General features: G+C 35.7%; 3 protein-coding genes across 6 annotated transcripts in view; all 3 read left to right on the top strand.

Moving 5' to 3' along the window:
- LOC119640337 overlaps positions 1-1,636 on the top strand; it is a 4,059-nt gene extending 2,423 nt beyond the window's left edge. The window contains exon 2 of the mRNA XM_038038272.1: positions 526-1,636. Coding sequence (XP_037894200.1) covers positions 708-1,472 — 765 coding nt within the window. The 5' untranslated portion in view covers positions 526-707 and the 3' untranslated portion in view covers positions 1,473-1,636. The remainder of the gene's footprint in view (positions 1-525) is intronic.
- Positions 1,637-5,525: 3,889 nt separating this feature from the next.
- LOC119640331 (WD repeat and FYVE domain-containing protein 2) lies at positions 5,526-7,611 on the top strand. Its single transcript, XM_038038266.1, is given in 8 exon segments — positions 5,526-5,910; positions 6,222-6,569; positions 6,626-6,738; positions 6,800-6,879; positions 6,882-6,931; positions 7,001-7,197; positions 7,268-7,409; positions 7,461-7,611. Coding segments are annotated over 8 exon segments (1,221 nt in total). The 5' UTR covers positions 5,526-5,755; the 3' UTR covers positions 7,597-7,611.
- A 2,214-nt stretch (positions 7,612-9,825) lies between these two features.
- The window catches only part of LOC119640332 (7-methylguanosine phosphate-specific 5'-nucleotidase), a 44,231-nt gene continuing 41,287 nt past the window's right edge, over positions 9,826-12,769 (top strand). The window contains exons 1-5 of one of the 4 annotated variants that reach the window (XR_005247649.1): positions 9,826-9,914; positions 9,989-10,491; positions 10,548-10,971; positions 11,027-11,185; positions 11,454-11,794. Coding sequence is in view for 3 of the 4 variants with exons in the window: in XM_038038268.1 (XP_037894196.1) it covers positions 10,094-10,491; positions 10,548-10,971; positions 11,027-11,173 (969 nt within the window). In the remaining variant the exon portion in view is untranslated. Of the gene's footprint in view, positions 9,915-9,988; positions 10,492-10,547; positions 10,972-11,026; positions 11,254-11,453; positions 11,795-12,769 lie in introns of those variants that run through there. The other 3 variants (XM_038038268.1, XM_038038267.1, XM_038038269.1) reach the window with 3 other exon arrangements.

Here is a 12,769-nt window from a genome sequence, read left to right as displayed (position 1 = left end):
CTCCTGAATAGTTTTATACAATTTTTATAGGCGTGGCATTCGATTTTTGTATGTTATAACGATAGAAATTCGCACGCGCATTCTACGGATAGCCCAGCAACACCAATTTCAGTATCGCAGCAATATAACGTTACCTGGTCTACCTCAATATATTCAAGTACGACAAACAAGTACGAAAACTCGAACAGATAGTGACAGTAAAAAGGAAGCCAGGCTAAAAGGTATATCTCCCATATTGGAGCCCATACTAAGAGAAGTGTATTTAGTAGTAGCCAAAATATATAATGCGAAATTGAACGTTGCGAAAGTCAAAATTCTCAAAAGCCTGCTTTAGCCAGCAATTCATCAGCATACCCAGCTAACGTACCGCAAAAACTACCGCATGCAGAACCTTAAAGAGTAATGAACGCTGAATAATGCTTCTGTTGCAGTGCAGGCGATAATTTTGTCACCAAATTCAGACTCTCAAATGGAACCTAATTCGAAATCATTTTTTCAATCCCTCTCAATTGTCACCAAATTCAGAGTCGCTTTTTCAATTCGACAAGTTATCAACGAATGCAGACAAATGCTCTTTTTTTAGCGGACTGATTTGATCAAACAATGTCTTCCAAATTTTGGCAACAACTGGATTACTTGAATATTCTATTCGATAAAAAAGCAGCAGCCGACGAAAATCAAATTACCCAAACTGTCAAGTAGAACTAATGCAACACAAGAACGAAACGATTTCCGCAAGTTCCAATGACGAAGCAGAAGATGTCACTGCTATACCAATGCCAACGAAAGTGGATATTTTCTCGTGTAAAGAAAAAAGTTTCATTGAAGATGATGTGCTAAATAGGTCCAACAATCTGTTGCTGGATGGAGTAAACCCAAAAACACAATACTCACAAACGGTATACACACGTTACCTGCATGTTGAAAATGGTCATTTTCATGCGTCTTCAACTTTTACCATTCATTTACTGGACGATAATGAATCAGAATCGGAAGATTTTAATGTTCGTGAAGGTTATATACATTATGGTGCTACAGTGAAATTGGTGTGTTCTGCAACTGGTATGCGAACATACGAAGCATTCGCTGGTCTGACTAAATTATGCAAAGTCATGCACAAGGGCAAGATAAGCAGCGCCCAATGGCAAGGACAGAAAGCGGTGCTGGCGGAAGTGAAAACTTGTTTAATAGTTCACTTCGAGACGGCTGAGGTGACTAAGCCCACCTTGGACACCATCAACAACTTCGTGGAGATAATGGATGGCCTACTGGGCTTACCCTGGCATAACTATACACGTCTACACGGTAAGCCAAGACCTCTTGGAAAGATTTTTCTGCAAGATGGCGCCAGGCAGGAGAACGAGAACAAGACCGGTGGAAGATGTAATGAAGCTGGGCATCCGCTTAACCAATCGACAATTAGAATTTTGGAGAAGCGGGTCCAGAACTGTTGGCGTTTATCAGCTGAATGAAAAGCTGGATTACACGACACCAGCCCAGGCCGAAGATGAGTTTATGCCATACGACCTGAATGGGGAACCATTTAAAGTAGCTGGCAAACGGCTAACTATAAACGAGACTAAATACTTCAGGCTGCTCACAGGCTATGGAATAACCCAATACATCCGTGAGCAGCTAAGATGCCAAGAATGCCTAAGCGACTTAACGCTGAGGAAGGAAGAAGCATGCTCCGAAATTGATGGAAAACTAGTCGCCAATATCCCGGAACACAAAGAAATCCTGGCTAATGAGGATCTGGAACCCGAATTTCCGAGGCGTAATTTGTTTATAGTTTTTTCGAAAGCCACGAGCATCTACTTGACAATCATGAACTTCCACATGGTTTAACGCAACATCGGCAAGCGCACCCAAGCGACGATTGTGAAGCAGTTTGACTTCTTCAAGAAAACAGGCTCCTGCCCCAATGGAAGAAGTCACCGCACTAACCACCTAGGCTTCATCATACATTTGCTACTGACTGGCAAAAACTGGGCGCAAGAAACAGTTGAAAATGCATCATCATCTTGAAGTCGTGCTTTAGGTCCGCCCGCAAAATCAAGTCCAGCTATCCGGTCGACGCCTCATATCGATGAAAATTCGCTGCATGCTAAAGGTAAGTTTGCATTTATCGTTACTTCTTATTATGTGTAATTTATTTATTTCTTTTTGTTTTATTTTAGATCAAAGAGCATGCTTCCTACTGACCCTCCACTCATCGTTTCAGCAGAATGGGATACTTCCGTAGGCCAATGGTAAGTTTGTGATCATCTTTGTACATAAAATTTATTAATCACAATATTTTTCTTTTGCAGTTGTCAGCACACCGGCATATCAGTAATTTTTATTTCTTTATATATATGAATGTATTAGCGGGGCTTTTTATTTATTACGTATTACTATGTATTATTTGTATTATTATGTATTATTATGTATTATGTATTATTATTATTATTGTGAATAATATTGTAATTTATAATTATGTATATAATGGTATAGGCCTACTGGGGAGCCAGCCATTTAAAACAATTAGCAACGCGCCTATTACGGTACCACAAGGGTGGTGCGGAAAATCGTAAAAATCAGGCTCTGCACATTCTTGTACTTTGCGATTGTGTGGAAGAAGCCTTCGTGATGGTGGTCGTTTCGTTGCAATTGGTACAATGTTTTCTGGCAATAGATACTTAGCTTAAGGAGTAAGCTTCTTAAACAGACGATTCGTTTCGGGAAAATAGAACACATGTGTTATTACAAAAACCCTTAAAAATCCTCGCAAGTAATTATTAATTAATTTAATTTTAATTATTTTGAAACCTAAAAACTGTAATCTACTCTACAGAATTTTTGCAAGTTTTTTTTTCAAAAATATGCATTGATGTCATGAAATATGGGTAAGCAACTATTCAAATTAAAATTTTTCATATTCATTCTATTCACATTTTTTTTATTGTGTTTTGGCAACTGCAGGCGAGTGTTGACAAACCATTAAAATATTTACATATACATTAACAGTTTTTAAATTTATTTCATCGGCACTATTAATCATTATTTCGTTGCAACTTTTTAGCAGACTAAATCTTATAAGGCAGTCTACTCCCTGGGTAGGTTGACGCACCTAAAGAAAATATATGATATAGAAAAACCAAAAGTGAAAAAAAAACTCTTTATATAAGCTAAATGGTCATGTCATACCCATAACCATTCCCCCCGAAATTGCGATATCTCAGGGACCACACACACGAGAACGTCCGTACAGCGATACGTAGTTTCGGCTTCCACATCGCCGAACCAAACGTGTAAATGAGGAGTAAAATTGTCACCACTTACTCCAACATGGCCACATCTCCACCACCATTCAAATTTAATGAATTAACTATAGGCACTAGTGTGACGGGTGAACTAAAAAAAGACGGTGCATGTAAAAACAAAATTGCCTTCATTGTCCCTTAGAATACACTTATTAATCATTTCCTGAATGGGTCCTTTAGGGCAGGGTGTCGCTTGAAATTGTATTATTTTTTCCTGTGATAAACATAAATACATTCGACCGGTATCCTTCATATAAATGACACAGTTATGCAATTCGGAAACGGGATCGTCTGCCTCTAACAAAGCCATTTGTTTATCCACTTTACGTATTATTAAACGTGGCAAAGCCATACATGCCATGCTATTGTGATACATAAGGTGTTTGCGAAAATGTTGATCAATGATCTGGAAGATGTGAGTAAGGGTTAAAATCGATGGTTACTCAAGAGGCTACTGGGTTTCAAATACACGAAGTACTGCAGGCTTTCAAACGTGACGCTGTTAGCAAGTTAATTAGATTGTAACTGTGTGAGTATATAATGATGAAATCTGGAGAATAAGCGTTCACATTTGTTTACAATTTTTAATAATTGTATAGTATTTGTATAAAAATTTGGCCACATATGAGAATAAGCGAAAAATGTGAGAATAAGCGTATAAAAATTTGGCCACATACGAGAATAAGCGTGTATATTTTCAATAATTCGAAAAATTTGTTTTGTTTATGAACAGCTGTCGCATTCAGATTGGATCAGTGAAGTCATTATGTGAATTGATGTGGAATATTTAAGGGGGTCGTAGCTTACAATATTGTTGACTTGTTTGAGATTAAATTTATCTATCTAAATAAATTTTCAGAGTTCGCACTCGTGGTTTAACGAGCGAACAGAATCGGATAATTGAATCGATTCTGCTATTAACTTCTGTGATCAATACATGGATAAGGAAAAGATCGGAACTCTGCGCATTCTATATTTCTTGCCGAATGTATGTCATAGTTTAAATAAAATTAATTTAAGGTGTGTAAGATTTTTGAATCATTTTTGTTTTTTTTTTAACTTTTAACAATTTTTGTTGCAAATATACTTTGCATTATTTAAACAAAGAGCAAATCGCATTTTCCATTTCTAATATATAAACTCATTGGACTGTCCATGTTAGAAGCATTTAATGATTCCAGGGCCCCTTTATTTTGCAAATGCCGTTTCACAATATCTGCACAAATCTCATTTCGCCATCATTTATATCTATATATTAGCCACAAGCAAACGGAGAAGCGATGGTTTTGAGGACTTTTGAAAAGACCCGCTGGACCACGAAGAACAAAGCGTAGATTTTGTCCAGCTTTATCTAAACCACGTCGTAAAGTGAAAGCGTATTCTAAATAATCTATCAAATTTTATGTCTTTGTGAGCGAAGGAAATAATTCTTAATTTCTTTATTCACTAACCTTCAAGGGTAAAGTTCAATTTGTTATAAGCAAGTAAATCTGGTTCGTTCCATGTTTCAAATCGATAATTTAAAAGATTTTCTATTCCAAAGCGATCTGCATGAATATGACATAACTATTAAAAAGTCGATTAATCGACATAGTTTTTACATACTGTGAAAACGTTTGACTTCTTGATAGCTCAAACCCTCCCACAGAAAGTAATTATGAGCTGGTTTTTTTGCACAAAAATTCGATAAATTTCCCATAAACTCAAAGACAGGCATCAAATGCATCTCATCCAAATCATCCAAGAAACGATCTAATACTTCAAAATTATATTGTGCTTGACCACTTTGATTAAATTGTATAAATTTGATTGATTCGAGCATCCAGTGAATGCGTATGTGCGTTATGGCACCATCAGGCAGAGATGATATTAGGAATAAATCCATTTGCATTGCTTCGGAAAGGAGAGATGCTTTAATATCGTCGTGTCTAAGCTTACCAGCCGGACACAGACTGTTGCTATAAACGTACCAGACAATGATCAGGAGCGAAAATACAAAGCATGCTTAAGACACTTTATATTTAACGAATCGTTTGAGTAGTATAAAAACGAATGTATCGAAATAAGATTAATGAAACTTATTAAGGAAGTCAATAACATAAACTCTTCGGTGTGCTTGGATATATCACCCTATGAGTTCATAAGACGAATGATATTTGCTTTGCGTAAAATATGCGAATGGTTAAGGTAAGAAGTTTTAACAATTAAGTAAATATATATATCGATGGAAGATAATTCTTTTAGATAATCGTATATTAGTTGACGTTGGTGAATTTATCTCGTGCTGAGGCTTGTTTTGTTGTTAAAATTCTTAAACTTTTATTGTTATTTATATGTGATTTAAAAAATATCTCTGTGTGTAGTTGTCATCAATTCACACCCATTAAAGCTAACGAATCCGTATAGCACTGGAAGAGAGAAACTGATAATAGAAAGATTTTGTGATAAGAATGGCTGCCGAAATAAAGCCAGCCCAACGAAACAATAATCGCTTTAGCACCAAAAAGCCTGAATTTTTAAGCAAACTAGAAGGGAGCGGTGATGATATCAATGCCGCCATATTAATACCCGGCGAAAATGGAGTAATCAGCGTATCAGACGATAAGTAAGTGATGAGATCAACATCCGTAAACTCTGCACTTTCACTATAAGCTTAATTTAATTAAATTTTCGAAAGAATTGTGTTTAATATACCGCAATTTGTTTACATTTGTTGAATAATTGTTCAAGTATTTGTATAAAAATTTGGCCATGTAGGAGAGTAAGCGTATAAAACTGAAAATGATTCTCAATAATTGTTCAAGTATTTGTATAAAAATTTGGACATGTAGGAGAGTTTTATACGCTTATTCTCGTACATGGCCAAATTTTTATACAAATACCTGAACAATTATTCAAATTTACCGCATTTTACAGAACTGTGAGAATATGGTTAAAACGCGATTCCGGACAGTATTGGCCAAGTATTTGTCAGTATATGCCATCAGGATGTACATGTATCGGTTATGTCCAAGATACCCGTCAACTGTACATAGGCCAAGAAAATGGCACCATAACACAATATATACTCTCGGAAGATTGCAATCGCCTATCATTTGTGCGTGACTATTTAGCACATCAGGCTCGCATCGTAAATGTAGTCTTTTCTCAGGCACATAACTGGATTCTTTCGTGCAGCAAAGACAAAACCTTTGGATATCATTGTGCTGAAACAGCGCGTCGTATCGGGGTATATAATTTCGAAACGTCTTGCACAGCATTGCAGTAAGTATTTTCATAGTCTCTTAAAAAAGAGTTGATACTATTCTCTTTTGCTTCAGATTTGATTCATTAGCTAAGTACGCCTTCGTTGGTGATCATGCTGGGCAAATTACGATGTTGAAATGCGATTTGCAGGGCGTTCAGTTGATAACAACATTCAAAGGACATACTGGTAATTTGCACCACATTAGATATTTGGCTTGATTTAATCACTTTGCACTTGGATAATACAGCAAGTGTTCGTTGCTTAAAATGGGTTGAAGGACCACAATTGCTATTCAGTGGTTCGTGTGATTTGTCGGTTATTGTATAAGCGGGGATGTAGGTGGCAAACGTGGGACTATATATGAACTACAAGGACATAAGTGAGAATTTTTCATTTCAATACAACATTAAAATCACCTTATTACTTGCTTTTTCTATTTTCTACCTAGTAACAAAGTATCGGCGTTGGCTTACGCAAATCACACGCAGCAATTGATTAGCTGCGGTAAAGACAGTGTGGTGGTGTTTTGGGAAATGAATGCTATGAGAAAGGAGGTACCACCTTGGGTCGAATCAAATAATTGTCAATTGTGCTCTCGGCCATTTTTTTGGAATTTTCGTTCCATGATGGATCAAAAGCAAATCGGTAAATGAATATGTTTAAATTTAGATTATTTGATATTGTATTTTTGATTTATGTTTTTATTTTTTTAAAGGTATTCGTCAACATCATTGTAGAAACTGTGGAAAAGCTATTTGTGACAATTGTTCCAGTAATCGTGTAAATATTCCTATTATGGGATTTGAATTTGATGTGCGTTGCTGTAATCCTTGTTACAATCAATTGCAAACTGTTGAGTATGTTGAATTATTCTTCAAATTAATTTTTGTTATTTAATTGTTTCGTAGACGTCCTTCATTAGCCTCATTTCATGATGCGAAACATTCGATTGTTTTTATGGATTTGGACGAGGGACGCAAGCGGTTACTTACCGTTGGGCAAGATCGCGTGTGGTCGTGGGTGTGGTTTAGATTTCAAAAGTAAGACAATATGTACATGTGACAGTAAGGCTTTTTCACGCAAATATTCGCTTAAGGAATCTATTAGAAATTCCGCTTCTTTGACGTTGTATTTCTTTACTTTAATTTACATATTTAAATAAACTTGTTAATAATTATATCACTTGCTCTTTTACATTTACTGGTCCTGAAAAATATTTGCAAATAAGCAATTCCGGTGTTGCTGTTGCGGTTTGCGTTTACGTACATGCGCACATATATATGTCATAAGTGACCAATTTTAAATTTGTATTACGTATTGTAAGAAAAGTGTTAAAACTGCCTTAAAATTTATAAGCTAAACCAAAGAGAAAAGAGTGTCCATTCAGATTTAACGCTACGATGGTAAACCTAATCGTATGCATAATGATGTCTACTTCTAACTTACCTACAAACAATCAAACGACCGCAAAAGTCTTTTTTCCTCGCAATGATTTTATAAAATCACATGTTATAAACTATTAATTCCATGAGCTCCTTAAGCAAGATCTTTGAAAGGCTCATTAAAGCCAGATCATTAAAATCCATTTCGGAGAAAAATATTATTCCAAATGAAATATTTGTTTATAGAGGTCAGCCGAACGTTACGAACCAATTAACACACATTAAGGGCACTAAGGACAAATTTGAGACTAAGCAAATTGGCCTACTTTTCTTTGACGTTGGAAGAGCCTTCGATCTTGTCTGATATGATGGCTTTCACATTTATGATATCTATTGGTTTTTCAATGCTCAAGGTTAAATTGATTTATTAATTAAGCCTTTCGTCTGAAAGATATTTCTACGCTTCTAGCTCAGATAAATTCTCTGATCTGACCATTCATATAGGCAGGGGTTGCGCAAGGATGTATTCTGGATGCAACTTTGTATTTGACTATTTGTTCTGATTTTATACGTTAATAATATCGGTATTTGCTCACCGCATTAACTTGGTTCCGAAACAGTAAACCATACCAAAAATTAACTGTGAGGAGTCAAAGTCGTCTCTCGTTTTGGCCTCACGGTTTCTCAGTCTCTGGTGGGGGGAGAGTGCTAGTTTAAGGTAGAGAATAGGTTAGAGAATAAAAATAGATTAAGAATAGGGTAGGGTAGAATAGTTAGTTCAGTTGGAGAGTTGAGTGAATGTTCTTGAGAGCGACGGCTCGCTAGTGGAAGTGCGATTTTGAGATAATGAATAAAGTGTGAATTCTTACAACCGACCAAGTGTATTATAAATTTCTTTTGTTTCTTGGGCCGCTGAGCTACCCCAGCCCCAGAGGTATGGGCCGAAAGGCCCTCACAGAACATAAATTTACCAGGAAAATGCTATAGCTATTAATAAAAAGGAATTCTAAATTGAGTACCGTAAACAAGACCCTTCTATGAGAAGTTTCTCAATTGATTATATGCCGGTCCAGCGTGCATTGACCTATATTAAAAAGCTGCAAATATTCCAGAAAAAAGTTATTGGAAATGACGCCAGATTGCAAATTCTTGATGGTATAAAGTTTTATTGTGTAAGAAGAAGCAGGATCGTGATGTAAATGGATAAATTTCCAAACTTTGCGACATCAAACTGCTCGGCTGTTTCCGGAAAGACTTTTAGTCCAAATCTAGCTAGACAAACTCAGCCTAGAGCATGAGATTAACTCATCTTAACATTTATAAAATGGTTGTGTTTTAGTGACGTTTTGCTGTTGCTTATTATCTAATGCTAATTATCGAGACTAAATTTTTACATGTGGAATGCGGCGTTTATTGCGATTTGGCCCCTTTTGTATATGTCATGTCTTCTACGATAAAAGACAAGTTAGCATTTTCAGAAAGGCACTTATCTTCCTTTACTGTTTTTTTCGTTTCTTTTTGCTCCTTGGCATATGCCACAGTATACCACACTACAATAGTTACTTGTTGACGGTTTTAATACTTTGAAAATACCGAATTTCTCGACCTAGCAATCTGGATCTGGATCGTACACATACACGCATTATTCATATTCTTAATTTTTTCGTATAAAAACTAATACCAACCCCGATATATGTAATAAATCCTGATAATATGAATAAATCCATTCCTAATGGAGGCACTATCGTCGCAAAAAATATTGTAATGTGTTTCTTTCTATTAAAATTTCTTACACCTTTTCCTCATTTGGAACATTTGGAATGAACACTCTCATCTGACAACGTATTAAATCATTAACCATCTTGAAAAGTTCACTGACATTTCATTTAACAATCTGTTTGCATAAAATCATGGAATTATTACTGGGATAAGACACTAACAAGCAACATTAAACTTTATGTTTAGCGGAGAATAACGGATGTAGGTGCAATTATCTAAATGTGTATATCACTCGCAGAATTAACATAATTTAATTGCAAATTATTTTATTAAAGACTTTCTTTCTGAAAAGACCAAGGAAAACGTCAAAAGCAATACAGAGCAATCGCTGTTATCCACTAATTGCCTCCTTAGCGAAGAGCGTTTAACGCGATAGAATAATGAACACCCCTCTCAAAACGCAGCTTCAAAAACAGACTAATGAGTTTTTTATACGTCTGGAGGAAGTAAAACCACTTTGTGATGCAAATTGCAAAATTAAGGACGTGGATCGTGTTGAACATATTCTTAATGCACTCATAAACGGAGGAACTAAACGTTTACAATTGGTGTCCGACTTTGATTATACGATTACAAAGCAGCGCACTGCAGACGGCAGCCCTGTTTTAAGTAGTTTTGGAATTTTCAATTCTTGTAAATCTTTGCCGAAAGGTTACGTAGAAGAAACTGAAAGATTATATCACAAGTATCGTCCCATCGAAGTGGATCCTCACTTACCAATTCAAGAAAAAACTAAATATATGGTCGAGTGGTGGACAAAATCTGGAGAATTGTTAGTGTAAGTTGAAAATACATTTATTTTGCTTCAGAATGAAATACATCTTTTTATTCTAGAGGATTCCCATTTGATGAAAATGAAATTGATGAGGTTGCCTTTAAGTATAAAGACTCTCTACGTGACCAGTCCAACGTATTATTCCACACTCTTTATCGCCTCAACATACCTGTATTGATTTTTTCTGCTGGTCTGGGAAATTCTGTGATATCAGTCCTTAAGCATGCTAAAGTGTTACTGCCGAATGTTAAGGTGATATCCAATTTCTTGCGATACAGAAATTGCTTGCTGGATGGTTTTCAAGAGCCCATGATTCATACATTTAATAAAAACGAAACAGTTTTGGAAGGCAGTGATTATTATGAACTAGTGCATGAGCGAGATCATATCATAGTCATGGGAGATTCAATCGGGGATGCTGACATGGCTAGGGGCGTTCCAGCTTCTTCGAACATTATTAAAATTGGATTCCTATTTGATCACGTAAGCAAAAGTGTATAATAAAAGAATCTAGTTTCATCTCTAACGCTTTTCATAGGTTGAGGAAAACCTGGAAAGATATATGAACGTATTTGATATTGTTCTTATTGATGACCAAACCATGAACGTGCCGTTGGCGCTATTGTCGGCTATAGAAGCTCAAGAGAAAAAGAATCTTGAGAAATCATTTCAATTCAATTCTTAGGCCAAGCTTTAGGTTAGTAGAACATTTTGTATGCAAATGCAAACATGTGCGTACTACGTAAAAGAACCCAAACACCATTATTTGTGTTAATTGTGCTTTAAAATAAGCCAAACTTAATGAAAGTATACAGAATGGATTTATATTCATATAAAAAATTTCATCTCTAGCTCCCGAGCCAATGGGAAAATTTGAATAACAAACAGGTGCACTTGCATACACTAGTGTACCAATTTGTTTTATTAAAGATTTGTTCAAATATTCCTCATCTTTACGATGTTAGTTGAATACTGAATTTGAACTTTAATAATAACATATCCAAATTGAGTTTGCACGAAATGATATGTTCAACAAGACGCTGAAATTAAGTAGAACTGCTGAAGATTTAGAAGCTCATTGATGGAATTACAGACATTTATCGCGTCCACGACAGATACTTGTTATTTGACTTCATTTTTAGTTACGTTTTGTACGCAGATGATGTTCAATGTTTATGAGATGGGGCAAATCGCTGCGATAAGGACGTATTTATGTCTTGAGTTTGTGGTGTCAATCCTGACCAATTTTATGCCAAACAACGATACAGGTATTGATACAAGGATTAATAGAAGGAAAAGCTTTCCAGTTAAGTATTGATGGGACACAAAAAAAAAATCGGTTTGAGTCGTGCTTTAAATATAAGTTTGTTTACATAATTCTTCATTCATTTGCGTGATGAAATGTTAAAGATTGTACCCTAGTTTTGTGGGAACGATAACTGTTTTGATCCAACTTAAAAATAAATGTTCATTTCAAAGATCTTATTATATGTCATTATTTCCGAACTTGCCTACGATTAATTTTTATGTCAAGTTACTACTATGGATCAATTTGCATTATAACTACATAAGATGCTTATTTTGTATGTTTTTTGCAACGTCAATTTATTTGTCTTTATTCTCTTCGCATGTTGTTAATATTAATACCGTCCCTTACAACAGGCCGCATACAGTGGTGTATACTTTTGGTTCTACTTACCAAATACATTTTTCAATAGCATCAAATCTTCGGCTTTTAAACTTCGCGCAGGGGGTGGACAGCGAGAGAGTGTTTTAACGTAGTTTTTTGGTTTTTTAAAAAGAAAAAATGTGAGAATGTGGTTTTTTAAAAATTGTGGAAAGCTCTAAATATTAATTTGGGGAAAAAGAAATCCATTATTTTTTCGGTAGATGGCTGCACTGATAGATTTCTCGTAAAGTATCGATCAAACAATTTCCGATAGTGTACATTTACATACTGTACATTTCGCAGTAAAAAAAATTTTTTTGCTGTTTTTTGTTTGGTGCATTCAGTTGTGAGTTACAGCGTGTTAAAAATGGAAGTGGACAAAGAGAAAGTTCGGTATATTTTACAGATTTTCTTTGACAAAGGCGAAAATGCAAGCCAGGCGGCTAAAATTGTGAATGGTGTTTATGGTTCCGATACTGTAACAGCTAATTATGTGCAATTTTGGTTTCGTAGATTCGGTTCAGGAATTTTTGATGTTAAAGATGCACCTCGCGCAGGTAGGCCGGTCGTCGAAAATGTCGATAAAATCGGAGAAATGATCGAAGTTGACCG

The sequence above is a fragment of the Glossina fuscipes genome, unplaced genomic scaffold (genome assembly GCF_014805625.2).
Source record: "Glossina fuscipes isolate IAEA_lab_2018 unplaced genomic scaffold, Yale_Gfus_2 119, whole genome shotgun sequence".
Lineage (NCBI taxonomy): Eukaryota > Metazoa > Arthropoda > Insecta > Diptera > Glossinidae > Glossina > Glossina fuscipes.
This window is presented reverse-complemented; position numbering and strand designations above follow the sequence as displayed.